This window comes from Aspergillus versicolor (assembly GCF_001890125.1).
Source record: "Aspergillus versicolor CBS 583.65 unplaced genomic scaffold ASPVEscaffold_6, whole genome shotgun sequence".
Classification (NCBI taxonomy): Eukaryota; Fungi; Ascomycota; class Eurotiomycetes; order Eurotiales; family Aspergillaceae; genus Aspergillus; species Aspergillus versicolor.
The window spans coordinates 1,533,575-1,557,388 of NW_024467529.1; the positions used below are offsets into that span (position 1 = coordinate 1,533,575).

The 23,814-nt window shown below is 50.9% G+C and overlaps 11 protein-coding genes across 11 annotated transcripts; 6 read left to right on the forward strand and 5 right to left on the reverse strand.

The window, feature by feature from the left end:
• ASPVEDRAFT_43089 (60S ribosomal protein uL14) lies at positions 1–1,224 on the reverse strand. Its single transcript, XM_040812746.1, has 5 exons — positions 1,095–1,224; positions 748–789; positions 329–575; positions 159–236; positions 1–81 (listed from the first exon to the last, which is right to left on the reverse strand). Exons 1-5 carry the CDS (start codon positions 1,106–1,108, stop codon positions 49–51), a joined length of 414 nt encoding a protein of 137 aa, XP_040669367.1. The 5' UTR covers positions 1,109–1,224; the 3' UTR covers positions 1–48.
• An 88-nt stretch (positions 1,225–1,312) lies between these two features.
• On the reverse strand, positions 1,313–4,107 carry rpdA (histone deacetylase RPD3). The gene is made up of 4 exons (XM_040808702.1): positions 3,633–4,107; positions 3,273–3,573; positions 2,679–3,220; positions 1,313–2,628 (listed from the first exon to the last, which is right to left on the reverse strand). The coding sequence occupies exons 1-4, from the start codon at positions 3,843–3,845 to the stop codon at positions 1,612–1,614; spliced, it is 2,073 nt and encodes a 690-aa protein (XP_040669368.1). The 5' UTR covers positions 3,846–4,107; the 3' UTR covers positions 1,313–1,611.
• A 558-nt stretch (positions 4,108–4,665) lies between these two features.
• ASPVEDRAFT_134420 (proteasome regulatory particle lid subunit RPN11) lies at positions 4,666–5,721 on the forward strand (the record flags this gene model as incomplete). Its single annotated transcript, XM_040807130.1, has 3 exons — positions 4,666–4,919; positions 4,977–5,512; positions 5,573–5,721. Coding segments are annotated over 3 exons (939 nt in total), but the record flags the coding sequence as incomplete, so codon positions are not given.
• Positions 5,722–5,914: 193 nt separating this feature from the next.
• Positions 5,915–6,887, reverse strand: ASPVEDRAFT_195247 (uncharacterized protein; the record flags this gene model as incomplete). The annotated part of the gene is made up of 1 exon (XM_040809183.1): positions 5,915–6,887. Exon 1 carries the CDS (start codon positions 6,830–6,832, stop codon positions 5,915–5,917), a length of 918 nt encoding a protein of 305 aa, XP_040669370.1. The 5' UTR covers positions 6,833–6,887.
• Positions 6,888–7,312: 425 nt separating this feature from the next.
• ASPVEDRAFT_43092 (protein translocase subunit TIM50) lies at positions 7,313–9,508 on the forward strand. Its single transcript, XM_040812747.1, has 3 exons — positions 7,313–7,789; positions 7,848–8,582; positions 8,640–9,508. The coding sequence occupies exons 1-3, from the start codon at positions 7,514–7,516 to the stop codon at positions 9,228–9,230; spliced, it is 1,602 nt and encodes a 533-aa protein (XP_040669371.1). The 5' UTR covers positions 7,313–7,513; the 3' UTR covers positions 9,231–9,508.
• Positions 9,509–9,711: 203 nt separating this feature from the next.
• Positions 9,712–12,066, reverse strand: ASPVEDRAFT_133720 (putative C6 transcription factor; the record flags this gene model as incomplete). Its single annotated transcript, XM_040807058.1, has 5 exons — positions 9,712–10,169; positions 10,233–10,368; positions 10,429–10,810; positions 10,873–11,310; positions 11,369–12,066. 5 exons carry the CDS (start codon positions 12,064–12,066, stop codon positions 9,712–9,714), a joined length of 2,112 nt encoding a protein of 703 aa, XP_040669372.1.
• Positions 12,067–13,027: 961 nt separating this feature from the next.
• ASPVEDRAFT_133692 (F-box domain protein) lies at positions 13,028–16,072 on the forward strand (the record flags this gene model as incomplete). The annotated part of the gene is made up of 2 exons (XM_040807055.1): positions 13,028–13,227; positions 13,354–16,072. 2 exons carry the CDS (start codon positions 13,028–13,030, stop codon positions 16,070–16,072), a joined length of 2,919 nt encoding a protein of 972 aa, XP_040669373.1.
• A 397-nt stretch (positions 16,073–16,469) lies between these two features.
• ASPVEDRAFT_30122 (uncharacterized protein) lies at positions 16,470–18,808 on the reverse strand (the record flags this gene model as incomplete). Its single annotated transcript, XM_040810320.1, has 2 exons — positions 16,470–18,274; positions 18,328–18,808. 2 exons carry the CDS (start codon positions 18,806–18,808, stop codon positions 16,470–16,472), a joined length of 2,286 nt encoding a protein of 761 aa, XP_040669374.1.
• A 723-nt stretch (positions 18,809–19,531) lies between these two features.
• Positions 19,532–20,366, forward strand: ASPVEDRAFT_741919 (uncharacterized protein). The gene has a single exon (XM_040816242.1). The coding sequence runs from the start codon at positions 19,623–19,625 to the stop codon at positions 20,070–20,072; it is 450 nt and encodes a 149-aa protein (XP_040669375.1). The 5' UTR covers positions 19,532–19,622; the 3' UTR covers positions 20,073–20,366.
• ASPVEDRAFT_134187 (putative C6 transcription factor (Leu3)) lies at positions 20,111–22,590 on the forward strand (the record flags this gene model as incomplete). Its single annotated transcript, XM_040807099.1, has 6 exons — positions 20,111–20,308; positions 20,387–20,832; positions 20,887–21,324; positions 21,390–21,658; positions 21,706–22,257; positions 22,292–22,590. The coding sequence occupies 6 exons, from the start codon at positions 20,111–20,113 to the stop codon at positions 22,588–22,590; spliced, it is 2,202 nt and encodes a 733-aa protein (XP_040669376.1).
• Positions 22,591–23,052: 462 nt separating this feature from the next.
• Positions 23,053–23,810, forward strand: ASPVEDRAFT_43097 (uncharacterized protein). The gene has a single exon (XM_040812748.1). It carries the CDS (start codon positions 23,103–23,105, stop codon positions 23,433–23,435), a length of 333 nt encoding a protein of 110 aa, XP_040669377.1. The 5' UTR covers positions 23,053–23,102; the 3' UTR covers positions 23,436–23,810.
• Positions 23,811–23,814: the final 4 nt, after the last annotated feature.

A 23,814-nucleotide genomic window follows, 5' to 3' on the forward strand; every position in this document is an offset into this window, starting at 1 on the left:
CGCTGGTATTTCGTTCTAATACATCCCAATTTCCCCGTTGAAACCCGTTTACATGACGACACCGGAGTTGGAGGCAATACGCTGCAGATAACCATATTAGCATGGGCCCGAATGCTTAGGGTAGAAAGTGATATTCTGGGCGGGGGAGGGTAACTCACAGGCCAAAGCTCAGCAGCCTCCTTACCGACAGGGCCGGTAATAGCGGAACCCTTCATTTCACCCTTGGCGTTGACGATCTGCAGAATATTAGTTTTCAATCCAGGCTTTCAAAAAAGGAAATCCAAATCTCTCAGTGAGCAAAGGATTCCGTGGAAAGTGCAAAACGTACAACACCGGCATTGTCCTCGAAGTAGAGGTAGATGCCGTCAGGTCGGCGCCAGGGCTTGCTCTGGCGGACAACAACAGCGGGCATGACCTTCTTACGGAGCTCAGGCTTTCCCTTCTTGACGGTGGCCATAACCATGTCACCGACACCGGCGGCGGGGAGACGGTTCAGGCGCGCACCAGTACCCGTAACAGCAATGATGTAGAGGTTACGAGCACCGGAGTTGTCGCAGCAGTTGAGCACGGCGCCGCTATTCCAGAATGTTAGTTCTTCGACCTCATTACTTCGTGAAGTGTTATAATTGCAGAATGTGCAAATCTGAGGGTGTGCAAGGAGGAAGATTCGGCTTTGATGTTCATTTTTGATGTTCGGGAAATTTTGAATCTCTGGGTTGGTTGGATGGATGGACGATTGGAACGTACCAAGGCAGACCGAGCGTCATCTTCAGCTTGTTACCGGCAACACTGTCAACGAAATTCTGGTTAGCGGTTTCCTTCCTAAGATGCGGTGTTTTCCAAGCAAAGTTTCAAATGTCGAATCCATGTCATATCCAACTCCCCCAAGGCGCAGAAAAAAGCAGTCGATCGCCTCTGGATTCACATCCATTCAATTCTCCCTTCTCTTCCTCTCTCTTTGTGGTCCAATCCGATCTCCTCTTCATATCCTCCAATGTATCTTGAAAGTCGAAGTAGTCGAATCGGCCATGGCGTAGCGTATCCCACCGGAAAACCAACAAAAACAACCAAAGCAAACTCGAAAAACAACTCACCCTTTCTTGGACATCTTGGCTATGTATTCGCGTTAACGGTGTCGGATAACGGGTTTGGCGACAAAAGGGAGGCGACGAGAGGTCGAGAGGTGGTGGATGGCTTTCCGCTTGGGGTTTCTCAGTGTTCTCGCTTAGTGCGGGTGTGCTTGTAAAATCTTGGCGGTGGAGTTCTATTGGTTGTGCTAAAGTGGATTTCTGAGCCCTAAACCTTTACCACTCTGGGAAATGACCTCTTAGTTTTATTAGTCAGCTGTATGCTTGGTCAGTGCAAGACGAAGTAACTAACTAGGGCAAGAGTAATTATGCCTGTACGGATGAACGGCGCATACAAGTGCAATTGAGTTACATGTATTATTTCATCACTACGCTCAAATATAAAGCGTTATAACATAATGTGAAAGAAAAAGAAGAAGAAGAAGAAACCTCCTTTGAAGTCATGCCCAAGATAGTTTGCCTAAACACCATGCCCTTTGCGCCAGGAACCCGAGTACAAACGCCGCTGCCATCATTGCTGCGTTTATTCCTCACTTTGCGCAACTTCGGGCCGTGGCTCTGCGCTTGGCTCCTTCGACTTGGATGTCTCTTGTTCTGGTTTCACAGCAGTAGATTCTTCTGTCTGAGGTGCTTCGGGAGACTTGTCCTTGGTCTTAGTCGTCCCTGATTCTGTACGCTCTGCTTCCTTTGTGGCCTCTGGTTCCTTCTGCGCTTCGCCCTCGTTGCCCTCAGAGGGGGCATTCGTTTGCGGGGTGGACTCAGTCGCCGCATTATTTGCCGCCGTGATTTCATCTGCGGGATTGTCGTCTTTAGTCTCGCTCGGGGCTGGCGCATCCTTTTGCTCTGTCTCGGGTGCGGTGGCTTCTGCATCTTCCATGGCCGTATCTTCGTCTGGTTTGGGAGAGTCCGGGCGAGAAATAGGGACAGAAGTGGGGGCTGGTTCTTTTGTATCGATTGCCATTTCACTAGGCTCTTCAATAGACCCATTGTCCGCCCTGGATGGCGGTTCGGCAGCGGAAGATGTCCCTTGTGCTTCAGACTCAGCCACGGGTTCAGGCGCTTCTGTCATTTTCTCATCGACACCAGTGTCCATTTCGTCATCAGGGACGGAGGAAGCATCCTGCGGGGTTGCCATTCCACTTTCAACCCCAGAATCCGCAAGGTCGAGTCGATAGTTGACTTGGTTTCGTCGTTTCAGGTGGTCTGGTTTACGGCTGACTCCGTTGGCAGCATTTTCGTCCTCATCTTCGCTATCACTGAGCTCGCCAGGCTTTTCAATGTATTGATCAAATCGCCGCTTTGTGAATCGCTTGTCTTTATTCTCATCTTCGTCCAAGTCGTCAAGGATTGCCTCGGCTTCATCATCCATGCCATCTACCAGCGACTCACGGGGAACATCCGTCATTTGTACCGAGGGTGCAAATGCTGTTCGTTTGAGATTCTCGACAACTTGTGTGCGAATTTTATCTAGGTATTCCCTTGTGTTGGCGTTGTCCATATTTGATGGGCGAACGTCCAACTCATAATCAGGCGCAAAATACTGTCTCGAATAAGTATAACATCTAATGACACATTACGCAGGAGACTTACCTCATAATAGTCGTTGTAAGGAAGATCGGATCCCAGAGGGTCCCCAACAAGTATACCGGTCTCAAAAGCCCAGGTTCGTGCAACGTTGCGCATAGTGTATCCACCACCTCCGAGGATCAAGGTCGGTAGATTGAAACTCTTTACATAGTTGACGCAGTTGGCGTGGCCACGCATGCTGAGATTGAAGCACCCAAGGCGATCACCCGAAAGACTGTCGCCACCACATTGAAGAACAACGGCCTCTGGACGGTACCACTCCATCACGCTCTTAATAACGGGTTCAAAGATGCTCTTGTACGAGACATCATCAATACCGTCACGGAGGGGGAAGTTGACAGCATAGTATTTACCCTGTCCGACACCAATATCTCGCAGTTCACCTGTACCGGGGAAGTACTCTCCATACTTGTGGAACGAGACTGTCATCACACGGTCTGTGGTATAGAACGCTTCTTCAACACCATCACCGTGATGAACATCTATATCAATATATAGGACTCGTTGCTTAAAACGAAGCAACTCAAGAATACCGAGAACAATGTCTTAAAAGCAAATATTAGTATGGTGACAAAATAAAATCGGCGCCTAACTTACCATTCACATAGCAGAATCCACTAGCTTCACTTTTCTTCGCGTGGTGGAGACCGCCCGCCCAGTTCACAGCAATATCGCATTTGTTGCGGTTGAGCCGGGCAGCGCCCTCCATACTACCGCCAGCACTGATGCCGCAGAACTCGAAAAGACCATCGAATACAGGGCAATCATCACCGACATTGTACTTGCTCTGCTCTTTCGCATACGTCTCCATGTTGTCGGGGGTCACTTTGGAAAGGAAATCGATATACTCATCGGTGTGGAATTGGGTCATTTCGAATTTCGAGGCCGGTTTCGCACGCTACAAGATTGACAATTAGCAAACCGCCTACCCACGGCAATCGAGCGATAATAACTCACATATATTTCCATCTTCTTATAGAGACTGTAATTCATCACTAAACTATGTGTCATCCGGATGCGATGAGGCTTCATCGGATGCCCCGACACATATGCATAGTTTCCCACATCGGAGTCGTAGAAATAGGCGACTCTCTTGCCACGATCGTTGGCGCCATTCAGATTGATGGGATCCAGAGGAGGCCCTGCTGGTCCTGAAGTCCCCGAAGCCATTTTTAACTTGGTTCGCGGGAAAGTGCTAGTCAATTCTCAGTCAAAACGGCGGGTGGTGATGTCTCCAGAGCGCGGTCTTTGCTCGGAGGACAAGGTGTGAGCGTAGGTCGTGGGAAAGGGAAAAGAATCGTGAATAATTTGACTCCAGATATCGTCGAATTAAAACAGACAGAACTGTCCGTCAGATCATGCAACTAATGACTATGCATCAGAGAAATTGGGCTGTTGAGAGAGGTCGGGGTGGATGAGAATCTACTCCGGCTGGGAGGAAACGAAGGGGAGGCCGAGCAAAAGGCGGCACTGTGCCACAACGGAGCTTCACTCACCGCCTTCGTCAGCCTCTCAGCCTGGAAGAGCTCAAGCCTGGATCATCACGGCACAACTAACGCCCAAGTCGATACCTTTCCCCCATCTTCTCCGTCATTTCCACCCTCCCATCTCACTGTGACCTCCCATCTTTTCAATTTATCATCTTGACCAGTGTGCTATCTCTGCTGTCATCATACTGTTTCCACAGTTGTGCCACACTAGCCCGCAGACCCTGGAGCTTCCGTTGAGGAAGTGGCCGTTTCGTGCTTTCTACATCTCCTTCCTCTAAATACCATCAGCAGTCATGGATAGACTCACTCGGATGATCCAGGCCGCCCAAGGCATGGGGATGGCTGGTTCGCCCCCCGGTGCTGTGAGTTTTGGCTCCCCCGGCCCTCCTGTCTAGCTTATTCCAGAGTTGTCAGATATTCTGAGCTCGCCCTCTTGATTTCAAAATACTTCGAGCGCACGGCTACGGGGATGACATTTACTGACTTTTAAATTTATTTAGGACACCCCAAATCTCCTTGATAACTGCGAAACTGTACACATCTCATCACTCGCGCTGCTGAAGATGTTAAGACACGGACGGGCTGGTGTGCCTATGGAAGTTATGGGTCTGATGTTGGGTGAATTCGTGGATGAATATACGGTACGGGTAACCGACGTGTTTGCGATGCCTCAGAGCGGTACAGGTGTCAGTGTCGAGGCTGTGGACCCCGTTTTCCAAACTAAGATGATGGACATGCTGCGGCAGACTGGACGGTAAGCTTTTATCGGTTCGATTCAATTGGAGTGTGCTGAGACCGTTTATTTATATAGACCGGAACCTGTTGTTGGTTGGTATCACTCGCACCCGGGATTCGGATGCTGGCTTTCTTCCGTCGATATCAACACCCAACAGTCGTTTGAGCAGCTTACGCCCCGCGCTGTCGCCGTGGTCGTCGATCCAATCCAGTCCGTGAAAGGCAAGGTTGTCATCGATGCCTTCCGACTCATCCAGCCACAAACCGTCGTTATGGGTCAAGAACCCCGACAAACCACATCCAACCTTGGTCACCTGAACAAACCGTCAATTCAGGCTTTGATCCATGGCCTGAACAGACATTACTACAGCATCGGCATCAACTACCGCAAGACAGGACTGGAGGAGAACATGCTGATGAACCTGCACAAGCACGTCTGGACCGAGGCGTTGCAGATGAATGACTTCCACGACGAATGTCAGCACAATGTTGACCGCATGAAGCAGCTCGTTAACCTGGCCGAAGGCTATGAAAAGCGAGTGAAGGAGGAAACGGAGCTCTCCAAGGACCAGCTAAAGACACGATATGTTGGAAAGGTGGATCCCAAGAAGCGTAAGTCTCGCTTTTGCTACGCTTGAATCTGTCTGTTTGCTAACAAACGTTTCTTTCTAGACATCGAAGACGTGAGCCAACAATTGATCGAGGACAACATCGTTGCGGTTTCACGACAGATGATTGATAAGGAAGCGTCGGTGGCACGGCAATCGAACGGCAAGGGCCCTCAGAATGGCACCGGCATGGATGTCGATGAAGAGCTATAGTGGTTATATACTTTATGTCGCCGGAAGATAGCTACAAATAAACGTGACGTAAAATGAAATTCTGACGATATTTTTTCGTCAACAACATGCTCCTTCTCTAGAAGTAGTCTCAAGTGGCAAAGCTCATATAGGGTTGTCTATCTGCAGAACGCCAAATTCTATATAAATCATATCGAGGTTGGCCGAGTGAAGTTTACATGACCTCCTCGACCAAGGAAGAGCCCTCCATGGCACCGTTCACCCGAGGTTTGATGCTTTTCAGTTGGTAGAAAGTCCTATCAGCAACCATATCTTCCTTATCATAATCAGTCCATCCTCGTTGAGGGCCCCATACGACCTTTTTACCCGCTTCTCTTGTCTCATGTAGCAGTCGCTGCATCAACGACCCTGTCTTTATGACAGATGGGTTTCCATCGAATTCAACAAATTCTAGATTCGGCAGCCTTTCAAGGATCTCCTGCAACAAGCCGCCTGCAAAATCCGAATAGAAGTTATTCGAAATGCGAAAGCCGTGGAATACTGGATGAGATGGGTCACACTCAATGAACACTTTTAGCAGTCGGAGGCGGGCCATTTCCTCCAACCCCAAGTGGCGTGTGACCTTCCACGAGCGAGGGGGTGCCGTCCAGCTGGAGCCGAGGATCAACTCGATGGTGCCGATAGAGGCACGATATTTGCTTGGGATACCCCTGATAGTAGGCATCCGAGCGTAATCTTGGATATGGAAGACGCGAAATGCTTGCGTCGAGTAAAAGAAATCAGTTGCTTCATCGTGCATTTGCCTCGAGGTAAGGAAGAGGGCGATACGGTGCGACAGAGGGGACCGCATTGGATTCTTCGACGACGCCCCAACACTGCCGTTCGATTTTCTGTTCCGGCGTGGAGGCGTAAACAGAGCAAAGTCATAGATACGAAGACGGATCTCGGCAGGTAGATCAAAGAAACGAAACGGCTCTTGCGGAAGCGGGTACTCTGCATCATCATCTCCCTCGTCGGAATCGTACGCTGTGCCTTTTATGTTTCGAAGGTAACGAAGGCTCAGATCAGCGTCCGGCGCTGGATCCGCGAAGCGTACTCTCGACAATGGTTCTATGAGAACGTCGGCCATCATGCGATCTTACGTATAACGATACAGGTGTGTTAAAAAAAGCCGTCACTTGGCGATTCTGATGGTCTATATCATGCCATTATTTGATTAAAATTGATGCTGAAGATGGACAAAACGGTATGCTCTCACGGGATAGCAAGCATCGTCCTCCCCTTGTCATCAAGAAAGGAAAAATGAGGTTTGTATCCCACTAACGGAGCTGCAGCTGCACAAAATATCTTCGCCGCGGCTCTTGGATGTGGGATAGAAGACAGGCTTCATCGGTCTCCCCAGCTAATACAACCCCGCATGCATCATAAGAATGGCTTGAAGGGTCAAATTTGTGGACTGGGTGTTCAACTTTCAAAACTGGAGAAAAAAGAAGAAAAGATTCAGCAACCGGCGAGAGCGGGTCCATTTAAACGGCCGGAGACTGCGCAAGTGGTCTGTCGCCACTCGCCGTACCGGAGCCGGTGATGGAACTTCAACTTTTCCTGGCTCAGTCCAACTTCGAGCTCTAACACCGCCTCCGGTTTTCTGCTTCAACCCGCGTCTCCTGCATCGTTACGTCTTTCGCCGCTCAGGTTAAGTCCTTGTATCTCCAGCGGCGTTGTATCTCGGCCTAGAGCCACCGCTCTCACCTGTTGTTTCTGCAGGGCATGATTGCATTATTCCATTAGTTTCTGCCCATCCATCCGACACAGCATGCTTCGCCGCGCTGTCTTGCCTTTGACGAGACCGAGCGCTCTCGTCTCCGCTCCTCGCCTATCCGCACTCCCTGTCACACATTCGCGATGGTACGCGAAGAATACTAAGCCGAAGACTCCTTACAAGCTGCCCAATTCTGTCAAGTCATCGAAGGCTGAACAACCTGCCAAGGCTGAGCAGCAAGAACAATATGCCGCGGAGCAGGCGGAATTCCAGACGGAAGCAGACCCTCAAGCCAACACCGCGAACACTACATCACAAGCTTCTGATTCGGTAGGTTGAGATTTCTGGAGAGCTGGCGCGTATCCTTGATCTAACTGCAATACTTCAGTCTGAACCCTCCCCGACACAACCTGAACAAAATGCACACCAGAAACCGCTCCCCGATCTCACGCAAGGTATTCCGTCCACTCTTGCTGCAGAATTGGAGAATCGCACCAAGGGTCGCAGCGGAGGATCATTGAACCTCACCGAAGATCCCTCCCGATTCGAAGAAGAATACACCGACGATGGCGGTCGTGGGGACATCCCCAAGAGCGGCTATGAATCGTCCCTTGACCGCAAGCGCGCCCGCATGGCCAACTTGATGTACGCTCTTTTCTTACTGGGAAGTGTTGGTGGCGTGGCTTATTTCGGACGAAACTGGGATACGGTCGAGGAGGAGAATGCTCACCCCGATACTCCGTCCGGCTGGGGCTTCGGACTCTGGTACAACCGTATCAAGGCTCGAATGGGTGACTTCACGAGCTATTACAAGGATCCCGCTTTCCCGAAATTGCTCCCTGATGAAGATCCCAACCTTCGCCAACCGTATACGCTCGTCCTGAGTATGGAGGACTTGCTTGTACACAGCGAATGGAGCCGTGAGCACGGATGGCGTGTTGCCAAGCGACCTGGAGTCGACTACTTCCTTCGCTATCTCAACCAGTACTACGAACTCGTCCTCTTCACCAGTGTGCCTAGCATGATGGCAGATCAGGTGCTCCGCAAGCTCGACCCCTACCGCATCATCCGTTGGCCATTGTTCAGGGAAGCCACCAGATATAAGGACGGAGAATACATCAAGGTATGTCGCCAGTTAAATAATTGAAGTAGGTAGTTCGTAACTAACATGGCTTACTAGGATCTTTCGTACCTTAACCGTGATCTCTCCAAGGTTATCTTGATTGATACCAAGGATGAACATGCCCGTTTGCAGCCAGAGAACGCCGTTATTCTCGACAAATGGAATGGAAACCCCAAGGACAAGACTCTCGTGGCACTAATCCCCTTCCTTGAATACCTCGCGGGTATGGGTGTGGAAGATGTGCGCCCTATTCTCAAGTCTTTCGAAGGCCAACCGATCCCTGTTGAGTTCGCAAAGCGTGAGAAGGCCATGCGCGAGCGATTCGAGAAGGAGCTTGCAGAGGAGCAGAAGAAGCGTCCCAGAAGCGGCGTTGGCAGCTTAGCTTCAGCTCTTGGTTTGAAGTCATCCACACGCACTATGGACGGTGAACAGTCACCATCTCAGGGCCTGCAGGAAGGCAAGATGCTCTGGGACCAGATCCGCGAGCGTGGCCAGAAGAACTACGAGATGATCGAGAGGGAGATCCGAGAAAACGGAGAGAAGTGGCTGGCCGAGATGGCTGCCGAGGAGGAGAAGCTCCGTCAGGAACAGATGGACAGCATGAAGGGCTCTTTGACCGGTTTCCTCGGTGGCCCCAAGAAGGAGTAAATTCCACCTCTTGAGGGAAGTATATAGTACTTGCTATATAGAGGACAGGGAAAAGTGCCCGTTGTCATGCGTCTCTTTTTTCTCTCCCCTCCGATTCTTTCTAATGCGTTCCTAAGATGCTTTTGCGGTTTTCGTTCTCGGGTGGGGTGTATTAAATAGAGGGTTTTTCTTCTTGGCTACCAACTACTTGAGCATCAAGGGTGACTGTAAAATAGCATGTTAATGTTGATTAATGTTGTATAAATTGAATATTACTTTTAATAGAGCTTCCTTCTCTCTGCATTTTCCTCCTTACTACTTGATGATATCATTACTGGTTATATATTTATTGCATGAGTCTCCACTCGTATTCAACGTACACTTCGTAAATAATCACAGCGGGGTATAAATGTACAAGTAAAGGATACACTGAAGCACCCATTAAAAGGGCTTTTCTGCCACCCTCCAATTCCAAAGCCTACTCATTCCAATATGTTAAAGATCAGGTAAGATTCACGTCTTGAAAAACAGAGACATCCCAAATTCCCGTCATATCGAAGGGAAACCCATCCATGGTCCCAAAGGTATTCGAAATCGACATCATATCGTCAACTATATCATTGTTCGTCTGCGTCTCCGGTAACGAAATCGATATTGCAGCCGGGTTAACAAGTCCGTTCGCTTGATCAGGCGGTCCCATGAGTCCGCTGCCAAGGTTCGCAGGGTCAGTGGAAGAGGTGCCGTTGGTGCCACTCCCGGCGGGGAGTCGGCTGAGAATTCGTTCGCAGTGGTCGAGACACATGTCGGCAACATCCCAGTCATATTCTTCGCGGAAGCGGCGAAGGACAGCGCGGAATGACTCGACGTTTGCGAGACATGCGCGGGCAACTTCGGGGTCCGAAGTTTCGAAGGCACAGCGCACAAGGAGGGTGGCGGTTGAGGTCAGGTGGAAGGCGCTGTCTGGTGGTGGGTTAGTTATCTGTTCGAATGGAGTGTAGAATGGAGGGGGAAGCGGTTGCGTACAAGGTAACCAAAATTCCTTGAAATTGTGTTCTCGTAGGGATGAAATGAATCGCACTATTTCTTCGGCCCCCTTTCGACATTCGGTATGGAAGTATCGGCGGGCTTCGGGGAGTTCTGATTCTGAATTGTTGGCCTCCTGGAGGATATCTTGGTTAGGCCAATACATTGACTATCATATCAAAGTGTAAAATCTTACATTCAGCTCTACCCTTCCAACGAGCAGCTTCACGGCCAAGAAAGCAAGCTGTAAACTGCACAGGCCAGCTATCCGGTCTTGTGATTGGTCCAAGGGTGACCTTAGCCATTCTGGCATTGAGTCTTCCCAGACATCTAGGTCCGTGCGAATTCGACGAATTTCCTTGGTTGTTTCACGAGGTGACCGGTGCTGGAGACCATAGACAAGAGGAAGCAACTCGCCCAGGATCTCGGTCAAACGGCATAGCGCGATATGACAATGCGCTGCCCTTACTCGCTCAGGAGAACGTGACGCTGGCGGTATTAGAACTTCCACAGTGGGAAGGGGCACATCATACTGATTTCGGGCGATTTGGGAGGGTACACCGTGTCCGAAGCTCCCCCTTGACACAGAAATGTTAGTAGGTATTATAAACCAGAGAGTATGTATGACCTTTAGACTTACCAGCGATCATGAATAACGACAGCCCACCATAAGCGGACACGCTGGTTTTGTTCCTGTTGAGACAATCTCCAGTTGCTAGGGTCTCGGTTCAGTCCAAGACAATGAGCAAGAGAGACCATTCGCCCACAGCTGATGGCATTGCCCGTCATGGAAAAGATAGGTCGTCCAGTTAAGTCGATGAGGGCTGCACTGACAGTCGACAAACCCGGGGCAGAGAATTCCTCGTGAAGGGCGGCAACAGTTAGATTTACGGCATACCGAACATCTGGTTTCGGATGGCAGGCAAGCGCGGGCGTATGCTTCCAGTGGACTAATGACATGGAATAAACCTGGCACAGAAGCGATGCTGGCGGTTCGCTGGGTGAGTCTGAAATATAGGCCTCCCAAAAAGCCTCACCATCAAATATGGGGAATGCTGCGTTAAATCGATCTAGGAATCTGAGAGTTCGGGGTTAGCAAGACCTACGGCATGCGGTAAACATCCTGGAAAGCGTACAATCTGACTAGCTCGTCCTTGAAGGGTCCGAGAATTTGCTCCAATATCTCCTTTTGGTTCTCTCCGGGTGGAATTCCGACGCGCATCCCCTGTCTCCGTCTGGACACGGTCTGATAGAGAATGGGTTTTCTCGGGTCGTTTGAGTAGACATTGTAGGGGTGATTTTTCGGTTCCACAGACTTGTTAGACCTTTGCGGAGGCATGTGTTTCTCGATCACATTTGCATCGTCCGCTACAACGGGACCAACTATGAAGACCGATTCGTTATGGGGGTCCTCGAGTCCTTGTCGCCTGGGCTCACTTCCCCGGCTGGGCACCGATGAGTCGGATCGCCGAATTTCAGACAAACCATCACGGCGACGGGTTGGCTGTGAGGGAGAAGTCAGGTCCGGAGTGCGCTTGCGCTTCTGGCCTGCATGGAAACTCTCTCCAACGGAATCTGAATGCCATGCCGCAGGCTCCTGGCCACGAGGGGTTGGTAGCTCAGCGCCGGCTTCCTCTTGATAGTGGCAATCCGCTCCTTGAACTCGACATAAAAGGCACGATTGACCCGGGATATCGACTGTACATCTTGATTTGCGTTTGCGACACAGATCACAGGCTCTGACCTTGTGTGACCGGTAGGGTCTCGCTCCCGCATTCAATGCTGGGGAGGGGGTCTTGGGGTTTGAACTAGGATTGACAGTTGAGGGAGGCATGTTGCACCCCGACGACGCCAAATAACTCGTCTAACACTGTCCGCATGGGCCTGAAGCGCTTCCGAATGATGAGGATGCACGTGACCTACCCGACTGTTCGCGATGCGGGAACCCGAGGCTATTCCCGAGTCACAAAATGAGGCGCGGGGTGGAAGGTGAGATATGTGGTGGACGGCAGGGTTTGCGGTGATCTGCAGCCGAATGAGAGAAAGCTGTCGTCGCGGAGCCCTCTTACTGGGCTAGAACACTCAACCAGGCTCTTTCAATCCGAGACAGCTCAGTTCGATCGAGCGCAAGTGGCATCCAATTGCGGAGTCACTCAGCATGCGACATTGCTCGCCTTTCCACAGTAATGAGCCAACAGGACCGAGGTAGTTGATCAATTGACAGGTCAGCAACTGGCGACCAATGGCTTTCCACTTCGCGAGCGTCTCCTATCACCAGCCAGCAGCAACAGCAGAGTTCTTTTCTTTTTCTTGGCCTCCTCACTTATCGTCGGAACAGAACGCCCTCGTGTGGGGGAGTGCTGACTCAACACCGCAGCCAATCACGTGCCTTCTATTTATATCGCTTGTGAGTGGCCGAGAGGTTGCAGTCGGTCTACACCAAGCGATCGGTTCTGCCTTGTCACCACACTGCCCATCGACTGCAGCCCCCAACGCGCGCGTTCAGTGTGCATCAGACAGTGCTAGCGCGTTTGAAATCTCTGCGGGGATGCTGTTTCGAGAAAACTAGGCTTATTGCTGAGGGCCAATAAAGCGTACTTTGAGTGATCGGGCGAGATCTCCGTTGCAGCGACACAGCCACCAGCCCAAGTCACTAGCGAATATCTCTGGTTTTTACAAAGACCAGTTCTCTTCCCCCCCCTGATTTTCTTTCTTGAGTTGATAGGGAAGACCATGCACCCGCACAATTGATCTCGGATATGCCCCCCGTTCTATGCCATGTGCCTTGATTGAATATGGAGGAGGATGTTCGGCCCCCTCCACATGAGCGGCGTGATGTCGACGGCGAGTCGCTTGTTGAGCCCGATGTCGCTCAACTGCCCCAAAACCAACCCCCAGAGCGACAAGGATCACGAACGAAGGCTGCAGCGACTCCAGACAGTCGGGATGCGCCGAAATCTCCCTTCAGTCGTTTACCAAGGACTGTGATTGAGCAGTAAGTACTGTTTTGACCTTCCTTGGGCTACCTGCAGCTGCGGCGGTGACGAGGGCTTTTGCTGTCGTCATCTATATCCGTAAAGCGGAACTTGGTTTTTGTTTTTGTTTTTAACTCGACATATAGAATCCTGCGTGTAGCTGATGCGGGTACATTCGCGTCGTTGACTCTGCTGAACCGAAAATGGCGGAGGATATCTGACTCGCCTGTCTTGTATGCCTATCACTTGTCTCGGTGTCCTTCTTTTGAATTGGCACAAAAAGCAACAGAGGAAGGCCCGCTGCAAACTAGCAGTCTCGCGCCTCTCAAGCTGCAATTTTTCTCTGAGATTAGACGCAATGGGTTCGATGTGTTCTTTCGCCCCCAACAGACCATGGTAAAACTTATTTCATCGTCTATGAGCTCCTCGACAGCGTTTCCACACGGTGAAGCCTTCCGTTTTGTTTTCTCGCAGAATGCCCAGCTCATTCTCTGCATCAGTTCTTCTCGAATTGTTGTTCTGAATGTGTCTTCAGAGCCTCCCGTGGTGAAGCATGAGCTCAAAACTCTGCGGCGTCCGCTGCACGCCACCATTTTGGACGATGGATCGCTTCTTGCTGTTGTGTCTTCGAGCCACCAAGTCAATATCTACAGCCTGTCTAGTGCGGAGGCCAAGCTTATCCAGGACCTGAAACTAAATGATGTCCCGCGTACTCTGGCTCTATCCCCAACTGGTGCCGTTCTCGCCATAGCATATAACGATATGATTGAGGTGTATGCAGTCGGCGAGGGGGTTTTGCCAACTGCACGAAGGGCTGTTCGCTGTGCAGGAGTCGACTCGCTCTCGTTTTCCTCGGATGGCGTCATCCTTTTGGGCTCATCGGACAATCCTGAGACGGGCAGTCTAGTTACTATAACGGTGCCTCTCTATGGCGAACAAGAAGCCGACTTTTCTATCAAAGATGTTCAGATTCAGATGTGGACGACTCAAATACTCTTCCCAGACATTGTCCACAACTACAGTTACGCCTGCCTCCTACCATTACACACGGAGGGTGAAGGGAGTTGGATTCTAGGCTTTGACAATCGACTTGGAGCCTTTAGAGCTACTGGGACGAACAATACTAGTTCAGGTACAGCATACTTTGCGAGCCCGGTGGCCGAGTATACGCTTGAAGAACGGCCCCCGATGATGCTCGCTTCCGCAGATTGCGAGGGTGAACTCGTCGCCCTAGGTTTTCAGGACTCCGGTGTTTGGGTGTATGGTCTGCCTGATCGTCTTGACATTGCCCCCGTGTCGCAAAATGCTGGTGAATCACAAAATCGGCCCCTCACTACTCAAAGTCGGTCAACCGAGATTACAGATCCCGGAACCAACATCAATCGGCTACAGCAAACCATAACCCGATCAAAGGTACTCATCAAAGGCCACAGGGTAACAGACATTCCAGGTATAACTTCTGCCCGCTGGGTACGACGTAATCATATCATAGGTGAATCCCGAAGATTGGCTGCCGTGGCCCCCGGTGGAGTTGACCATGCGAGTTTTGGTGAAGAGGATGTACCTCTTGATGGTGGACGAATCTTACTCTTGGATTTTGCGCGCTCAGCGATGAATGGAGGTGTGAAGGAACTCACTATCGAGATCGGAGAGGCAGAGGCTGTACTACTTCGCGAACCGAATTCCAGTTTAGACACCGAGGTCGAACTGGAGAGGACGAGGACTCGTTTACGCCGTGGGAACCCTACCGGTACACCAGGCAGGGGAGCTCGCGAGTCGTATCCAGCGGCCAGCTCGAGTACCCGTGGGCGCCCTCGCAGGAACAGCTCTTATCTCTCCGCCTCATCAGGTGAAGTTGGAGATGGTGAGATCCCTGTGATCCCGGATAGCCCTTATGATAACACACAGCCACGATCACAAGACACATTACGGCGCGCCGCCACCGCTGCTGCAGTTAATCGCAGGCGTGTGGCTCGGGAACCACGCCGCGTGTTCCCAGACACGCCTGTCCCGCCGATTTTCCAGGTACCCCACGAGAGTGATGCAGATAACTGGGTTCCTCCGCCGCCCCCGTATTCACGAGAGGCAGATGCGCCCCTCCCCGATTACCTTAGACAGACTTTACTTCCTCCAGCACGTCGACCTGGTCAAAATACAGCAGACTCCATTCGAAGATCTTTATCCACTCGTTTCTCGTCGGACACTTCATCTCGGCCCTCTCTTTCCAGACTCAACACCGTAACTGGACCAAGTTTGTCATCCCGGATCAGACGAAATATAGGGGATCCCCCACCATCGGATAGTCCCCCGCGAAGGCGCACCAGCACTATTCGAAGAAGAGGAAACTCCCAAACTGGACAGCTCAGCAGCGTGAATGAGTCAACTGTGGCAAATCCCATCCCAACGGTACCGGTGTCTCCTACTGGTCCGACAATATTAAACCCATCTCAGAATCCGACCCTTCCAGCTCAACTACAACCCATGACTATCCAACTTCCAAACAGTGGTCAATTCACTAACGGAGCACACGCTATGCCGGCCGTTCCTCCGACCCCCCCGGCCATGAATAACTATCTCTACTCTCTATCCTCACCGAATCTTATTCCGCCTGAATTCATGCCAAACACCCCAGAAACCCCGGTCCAGCATTCTAACGCGCGCCACGACCGCACTCAGTCATACGACTATAGACCGTCTTTTTCAGCAATAGCCCTTCGCAATCGTAGGGCGTCCACTGACCCCACCCACTCAAGCGCGCAGTCTGTTGCACCGGAACAGCAATGGCGAAGACGCATTGAAGAGTGGAATGAGCGGACGATATATGAAAGAAGCAAGAAACATCGAAGCAAGTGCAGTGTGATGTGAGAAAATGCCTGAGATGCCGTGTCATACCTTACCTTACCTCTCTTCTTTTTTTTTCCCTGTACATTGTCTATCTATATATCCCAATTTTTGCCATATTTTCTTGCATATATCCTAGCGATATACACCCGTTGGAAAGCAATGATACCAGATGTTGATCATTTATATGGGCTTATCCTTTTTTTGCATATACCCATTGGCCATTCGCTTGTGGTCTTTTTATAGCTTTTTGAGGTTGGGCTTAGTGTAATGTCAATGCACTCACAAATGAACATAATTATATCTTATATATTCCGGTATTTCAAAACAACTAACTATTCCATTCTCGCGAGAATTGGTTGGGAATCATATTCTATCTAAAACAAGAAAGAAATAAACTGGTATATGCAGGTTTATCTGTTCAACAACCACCTCCACCTCCACCTCCACCGCAACCCCCTCCTCCTCCTCCACCACCACAACCTCCCCCTCCTCCACTACTCCCGCCCGAGCCACCACAACCACCTGCACAACCACCAGTGCAACCCCCTCTCATCCCACCACACGACCCAGCCGCAACCGCACCCCCACAAGTCCCAGAAGCACAATTGCCCGAATGTCCATGGTGAAGGTTCATGCAGCTCGGATCCGCAGCATAAGCATCAGAATGGACCCCGGGGTCACCAGAATACGGTGCATAAAAGGGTACATATACCGGAACCCCCCAGACAAGCGGATAAGCAGCGTAAGCATTGGCATCAGAACCATCGTCGGAGCGGCGTTTCCCATCTCGCGAGCTCCGCTTGTCAGCACGCCGGCGAGTCCGTTCATAGTCGGAGCGGAGCTTGAGGAATTTCACCTCGTTGGCGTCGACACCTGCGAGCTTTGCGGCCGGGGTGTCGGATTTCGTTTTAACGGCGCTGTGCGCAGAGATGTGTGGGTTCTTTTCCGGGTCTGAAGAGATATCGGGGTTATTGTGCAGGTTGGCTGCAGCGGATCGGGCCCTTGCGCCGGAGGAGGATGGTAAGATGATGGTGCTGCGGCGTTGCAGGTCTGAGCTGCGCGTGGCTTCGCAGTACCAGCAGGTGCATTCGGAGTAGATGCCGCCGTCTGTGAGCTTGCGGTACATTTTGGAGGTCCATTCGAAGCCGTCGGAGAGTTTGACTTCAGCGACCTTGTCGTCGTGGTCGATGAATGTTGCGTACCGGCCATCTTGCAAGGTGCGGTACATTGAGTATTCGAAGTAACGGGATGGGGTAAGTTGATGAGTGTGCCAGGCCAAATCGACATCGAGGGTTGGGACGGCCATGCGGCCGGGGTTCGAGGACATGATGTTGAAGAAGATTGCGTATTTGCGAACTAGGCGGAGAGTTGTCTCTAGCACGGCTGGGGAGTGTAGCCAGTCAATGTTGTCCATTTTTTGGACGAAGGTGCCCTGTCGGACGACTGCACCGACGAGGTCGAGGGCGAACAGAGAGCTGTTGTCCCAGTATCGAGACATCATGCGGCGAACAGCGATTTTTTCCTCCTTCTGGAGTGAGACCCCGATGCTATTAGGGTTTGCTTTACGCATGATATCCCTGTCTTGCAGGAAAACTTCCAAGTGGTCACGTAACATCGGTATGCTTGGGAAAGTCCACATGCTCGATCTGAAGAAGTCGACCAAATCGCGTTTGGCTGCTTGAACAAGTCGATTGGGGAAGGTTGCTTGTTGCTGGCGTCGGCGTGTTGAGCTCTGGTGTTCAGGGTAACCCAATACATTCAGATACGTGCCCGGCATTGGGATATTCTCATACAGCAGGTCTTCGGCATCTACCTTGAACTTTTGGAATCGAAGGCTATCGTGAGTGATTCGGAGCTCGCATTTAGCACAGTACATCCTGAAATTCTTGTCTGCGAAGCCAGTCCAGTAATCAAACGCTTGGTCGAGTGGAAGGGTCAATCTTCCATCGGTCCAGGGCGCAGGATTTTTATGACCGCAATTGGGGCAATCTACCAACTTGTATGGCATGTCTTCGAGGCTATTCCATTGGAGGTTTGTTTTCCAGGCGAAGACATTCGCCGCAGTCTTTCCGGCGTCGTACGTGAGTGCTTGGTCATCGATACAGGCATTGATGGCTTCCCATGGGAAGCCCGTAGCCCAAAAGCTCATCTTTCCCTGTCGAATGCAGTCTTCAAGGAAGGCCCTAGGGTTAAGCATATGTGCATGCCATACCATTAAAACATCTAAAACACTGTAAGTAACCAATCCGGTAGGAAGGAAGATTAGCGAGGCCTACCTAACGGAGGCAACTCATCCCGGGTCCAGGACAAAGAACTGCCACAGGCTGTAATCTTGTCATATTCCTCGGAGGCCATCAGCTCGGTGGTGGGCCGTGAGCGTGACGTTGGGACACATTCCTTCCACCAAGTTGTATAGCGCTCGACAGCCTTCGACGTATAGACGGCCCAGCGTTTCTCTTTGGTCAGCGCCCATGCTTCGTTGATTTCCTCTCCGAATTTTCGTGGATTCGGATCGGGGATATCGAAGATATTCGGACTGCTTGTGACCGTATCACGTAGATCGGACAATGCTGCCAGGAACTTGAGATGCGCGATGCACTCGTAGTGGGTGACGGTTGTATGGTTTGCAGGTCCAACATTCTGGGCTAGGTTCAAGGGAGGAGCTGTAGGCTGGACTATAGTCTGGGTGTATGTTGGGGGACTGTCCCCCGATTGCCTTTGCACAGTCTTGGTCGTTGAATCCTCTAGCAAGCCCATGATGGTAGACAGAGAAACTTGGCTAATAATGGATGGATCATGGAAGAAATCTAGAGGCGGCGGCAGGCTGATATAAGGGAACGGGCTCGCACTCTGTAGAAACTAAAAAGCCTCAAGCCACCGTCGGGCGATCCACTTTGCAAGGCAGTGATAGCTGGTTGCTACCAGCAAATCGATCTTCATTCAGGCGTACAGCGCCCTGGGCCCCACGGCGCTACTCGCACATGTTTGTACACCTCGTTTAACCCAAAGCGTTGGAGAAACCACAGGAATGACACCTGCTTGGCCAAGAAACTAAGCCTTTTCCACGATCATCATGAAACCTGGGCACAGGGCACATGCACTAAAAACACAGCCCCGAACTTTCTACGAGCGATCGGAAGTACCCTGCACGGCCTCCCATCACTGCCCCAATGACGACGTCAGCAAGCGCGAGATAGCGCCTTTACAGGCTGCTCGTGATTTCTACACCAGTGGGTTGGTATTTTTGTTCTCGCCAGCGGAACTCGCCAGGAAGGGAAGGCTAAGGCCCAAGGGGCGATGTTCTCGAAGGCATGGAAGGATTGGAGCGCCTCTGTGGGGTAAACAATGGACCCAAAATAGCCTTAATGATGCAATGGCCCTGAATTAGAATCAGATCTGCAGATGAAGATCGGCGGCATCGGTGAGTCCGGCTATAGAACTATCGTCCCTGGATGAGAGGATGAGAGACCGACGCCAGAAGAAAGTTGTGTCCGGTGGTGCGATCAAGAGAGAAACGGAGAGCTCTTAAAGCGGCGATGTTTCTGTCACGTGCTCCACGTGACCATGGCTCATGGCCCCGCCCTGTCTGAGCGGCGAGCCTCAGTTACTCATCCATCGCAGACGCAATAATCCGGATCATCCCACCGACATCTCAGACCGATACCGCACTAGCGAGACAGGTCGAGCAAAAAGCCAATCTTCAACGCTGACCCGTGGTGTCGGATTCTGCAGCCACCCTACGTTGCCAATTCGGCTGCTGATTGGCGTTTACTCGTGGGTACTTGAGAAACGGCGTGACTCGATTCACCGGCCTTTTTTTTTTGCCATCTGCGCAACTCGTACCTGTTTCCTCACTTGTCGTGCCCTTGTAAACAGAAGGGATTTCATAACCACACCTCCTCCGGGTTTAATCTGTTATAATTCGGCTATATCTTCGCCTTCTAGTCCAGCCTGGCGTCGTTCGGAGGACCGTCCAGCGGAATTGGAGACGGGGTTCTGCAGGGGACGACACCGAACCTAACCCCGCGGAATAATGCTTCTGCTGTCACCAGCCCCGTGATGGGAGGTCTCGGTCATACGTCTCTTTCTCCGGCCGTCGCGTCTGATGGCGCGGGCCAGGCGAGGAAGCGTAACGTGGGCATGGCGGGGCTCGACAGCTCGCCCGGCAGTATGGAAGATGTGGAAGAAATCGAAAATCGCGACGAGAAAAGAAGACAGCCTGTGAAGCGGGCTTGTAACGAATGTCGGCAGCAAAAGGTGAGACTGCCGCTTTTTCTCTCTCTTTTTCTCATTCTGCTCACAGAGCTGGTTGGCTAACCCGTTCCTGCTTTGAAGCTGCGGTGTGATGTGATCCAAGACCCGTGGATGGACTGCTCCCGCTGTCGACGACTGAAACTCGATTGCAAAATAGAATCCAATTTTAAGCGTGTTGGAAAGCGAAGCCGTAATGCAGAGATGGAGCGCGAGATAATTGAGCTTAGGAAGCAAATCGCCGGTGTGCAACCCGGACCAGTGACGCAACAGCATTCACTTCCTTTAGCACAGCAGACGCCAAAACAGGAAAATTCCTCTAATCAAGTCAGTCCAGCCAGGGCATACCAAACACCCTCTGCTCTTTCTACCACAGACCAATTCATGGGATCACATGAAGCCGTTGCCTCGTTACTTGACTTGCGCTCCGGGTTCGACGGCTCGAGTTATATGAGGAATGGGAGCCAGCACTTCAAGCGTATTGAAGATGTTGCCGTGGTGCCGGAGAGAGTGGCAGAGTTGTTTGATCTGTAAGTTTAGTGGGATTAGTCCCTCTGCTCGAACGCGCGCTAACTCATGACTAGATTCTTTACATATTACCACCCGTTCCTTCCATTTCTTGACCGAGATCAGTCTCCCGATGACTATTACACAGTTTCGCCCCTACTATTCTGGACCATCATCAGCGTTGGTGCTCGACGATATCAACCTGACACAAACCTTCTTAATTCACTGGCAGGACCGGTGACGCGGTTGGTATGGAGCACCTTGGCCGATGTCCCACAAAGCTATCACGTCGTCAAGGCACTATGTGTGCTCTGCAGTTGGCCGTTCCCCACCAGCAGCACCTCCACAGACCCTACCTTCATGCTCTGTGGCTTGATGATGCAGATCGCCATGCAACTTGGCCTGCACCGCCCGTCCCATACGCAGGACTTCAGCAAGTACAGGGTAGAGCTCATCGAGGAAGAACTCAGAGACAAGGTCAGAACATGGGCTATCTGCAACATTGTGGCACAGCGGTATGTATTCTTTCTCTCTAGGATTTACTTTTCTGGGATCCTTCGGCTAATATCCATGTACACAGTGTTGCAACAGGATATGGGCAGCCACCCTGTACGTGGTATGATTGGACGCTGTCATCGCAAGAGTCAATGGATGCGAATTTCAAGCTCCCCGAAAGCATCCGACATAGACTCGATATCGAGAAGTTCTGCGACAAAGTCACCAAAGCTCTTTATACCAACCGTCGAGATCCTGTTGGGCTATGCAGCAGTCAAGAACGGTCTACATTGACATCCCTCCTTTCGAGAGATTTAGATGATCTAGAGACGCAGTTAAAGCCGTCCAATGATTGTAAGGTTCCAAGTCCAACCGAGCAACCGCCTAGCTAACCGATGCAGACATTACTGAGCTGTATTTGCGCGCATCGAATCTCCACCTTCATCTATCTGCCTTCTTCGACGATCCTACTTCCAAGGATTACCGCGAGCGACTGCTCTCTCTATTTTTCGCGACAACCACGTTTCTTGAAGCTGCGATGAAACTGCAAACGCAGATTGGACCGATTCTCTCCTATACGCCGTATTACATATACCAAATGATGGTCGCTGGCGGTTGTACGCTATTGAAACTCTGCAAGAGTTTCTTCGCAGCCCATATCGATATGGAGTATGCTAAGAGCCTCTTTAATCGTACCATTTGGGCTATTCGTGGCGTATCAGTGATCTCAAATGATCTTCCTGAGCGACTCGCCGAAGTGCTAGCTCAGATGTGGAAACTTGGCACCACACCGTCTCCAAAGCCGCCTACCGACGGTAGTGAAATGGATGACTCCCTGATGCTCAAGGTACGATGCCGCATGAGTATGTCTCTACTGTTTGACTCTGTCTGGCGTTGGCGTGAGGACACACGAACCAAGGGCCGCAACATTGAAGGTAAGTTTGACCAGCTTCGTACCATCAGATATGCCATTAACATGTTTGCCAGCTTATCTCAAGAACCCAACGAACCCCGATTCCAACGCAGAGTCCTCGGCTTCGTCTTCCGTAGCACCACAGCGCGTGTCCCCCGGAATTGGTGCTGGCGACCCTAGTCTAGCCCCGCCCCTGCTTGCACAAAATAATATGGGCGTACAGTCCGGGAACGGACTCGGAGGCGGTCTTCCAAGCGGATTCATGGAACCAAACTACGAGGTCTTCGATCCCCTGAACTGGCTTCTCGACGGTCTCGTAGACCTACCGTATCCTTATTCTGTTTCTGGCTTGGAAACTCAAGGAATCGCATAATCACAATTTCTTCGGCCCCCCAAATTAACCTTCTATATCATTTGGCGCTTGTTTTCTGGAGGATGTTCTGCTTGTACTACTATTATTATACCAAAGGGATGTATACCCATACGATTGGTCGACTAGGCGCGAGGCGTCGGCGCTTGAACCTGTTTTTACGGTTATTCAATGGCTAGCTTATTTTATGATTGATGAATTGGTATTGTTATGCTCGGTCTTTGCATGAAGCTCTCTAATTTAGACACATTATCTGCGGCGCCTTCTTGGCTAATAGGCCTGTGTCGTAGCAACAACAAGCCAAATGCATTAAGAAACTAAACCAAACCGAAATACTCTACGTATAAAATATATGTTGCAAAGAATGCCCGCCATCGAAGCAGGTCCGCAACGTGACGTGCTGTTTGTTCATGAGGTGTGCTTGGCTTCGCTTTCCGCTCCGTCCTCCCTTGCCAACCTCACCTAACCTCAACCTACTCACCTACCATAGAGAGACAAAAAAAAAAAGAGGAGAAATGACAACGCCCTTCACATCCCACAGAAAGAAACCCTCTCTCCTAATTCCATCCAAACGCGCTCTCTTCGCACAACGCAAAGCGGCCACATCAAGTTTCGGGGTCAGCGCATCACCACCACCAACACTCGTAATCCGCAGCTCGGCTTCGACGGAGACACAAGCAGCAGCAACAGCAGCAAACCATCTGCAAGACCAATCCAAGACTGAAAATAGAGAGGAGAAGAGCCAGGGACCGGAGAACAGAACGATAGAGGCTGATTTTTCGGCGGCGCCGCAGCCGTTTCTCGACCCGCCGCTTTGGGAGAGGATGAAGAGTGCAGGTGGGGAATGAATTGGATTGAATGATTTGATTTTGAAAGGGATTGGTAGTTGCGCTGGGGAGAGGATTTATTTAGGATGAAAGAGATGCAGATGTTGGTCTTGTTGGTTCGAACTATTTATCAGTTTGTTTTGGAATGGTACTTTTCTTTCTGTGATGGATATTGTTATTTCGGCGTTGATTTTATAGGGCAGGAGGTCAACCACAGATAGATAGCATAGTGGATATTGCTATGAACATTTGCGTATATACGAGTTAGATTATATTTTCGGACTACGGAGGAGTCATCACGTAAGAGCGCAGAATAGATTGCATGCATAGATCAAAATCGCTATAAAACTGAGAAGAATAGTATGATACAAAGTCATCTTGATCGTCAAGGTCATCATCC

Coding starts and splice junctions, on each gene's coding strand:
- ASPVEDRAFT_741919 (XM_040816242.1), top strand. CDS start 19,623: ATGGCCCCGCCCTGTCTGAGCGGCGAGCCTCAGTTACTCATCCATCGC.
- ASPVEDRAFT_43097 (XM_040812748.1), top strand. CDS start 23,103: ATGACAACGCCCTTCACATCCCACAGAAAGAAACCCTCTCTCCTAATT.
- ASPVEDRAFT_43092 (XM_040812747.1), top strand. CDS start 7,514: ATGCTTCGCCGCGCTGTCTTGCCTTTGACGAGACCGAGCGCTCTCGTC. Junction 7,790..7,847: donor CATCACAAGCTTCTGATTCG/GTAGGTTGAGAT, acceptor GCAATACTTCAG/TCTGAACCCTCCCCGACACA. Junction 8,583..8,639: donor AGGACGGAGAATACATCAAG/GTATGTCGCCAG, acceptor ATGGCTTACTAG/GATCTTTCGTACCTTAACCG.
- ASPVEDRAFT_43089 (XM_040812746.1), bottom strand. Junction 576..747: donor ATGACGCTCGGTCTGCCTTG/GTACGTTCCAAT, acceptor ATTCTGGAATAG/CGGCGCCGTGCTCAACTGCT. Junction 82..158: donor AGGCTGCTGAGCTTTGGCCT/GTGAGTTACCCT, acceptor GGTTATCTGCAG/CGTATTGCCTCCAACTCCGG.
- rpdA (XM_040808702.1), bottom strand. CDS start 3,845: ATGGCTTCGGGGACTTCAGGACCAGCAGGGCCTCCTCTGGATCCCATC. Junction 3,574..3,632: donor ATAAGAAGATGGAAATATAT/GTGAGTTATTAT, acceptor TCAATCTTGTAG/CGTGCGAAACCGGCCTCGAA. Junction 3,221..3,272: donor TGGATTCTGCTATGTGAATG/GTAAGTTAGGCG, acceptor TTTGCTTTTAAG/ACATTGTTCTCGGTATTCTT.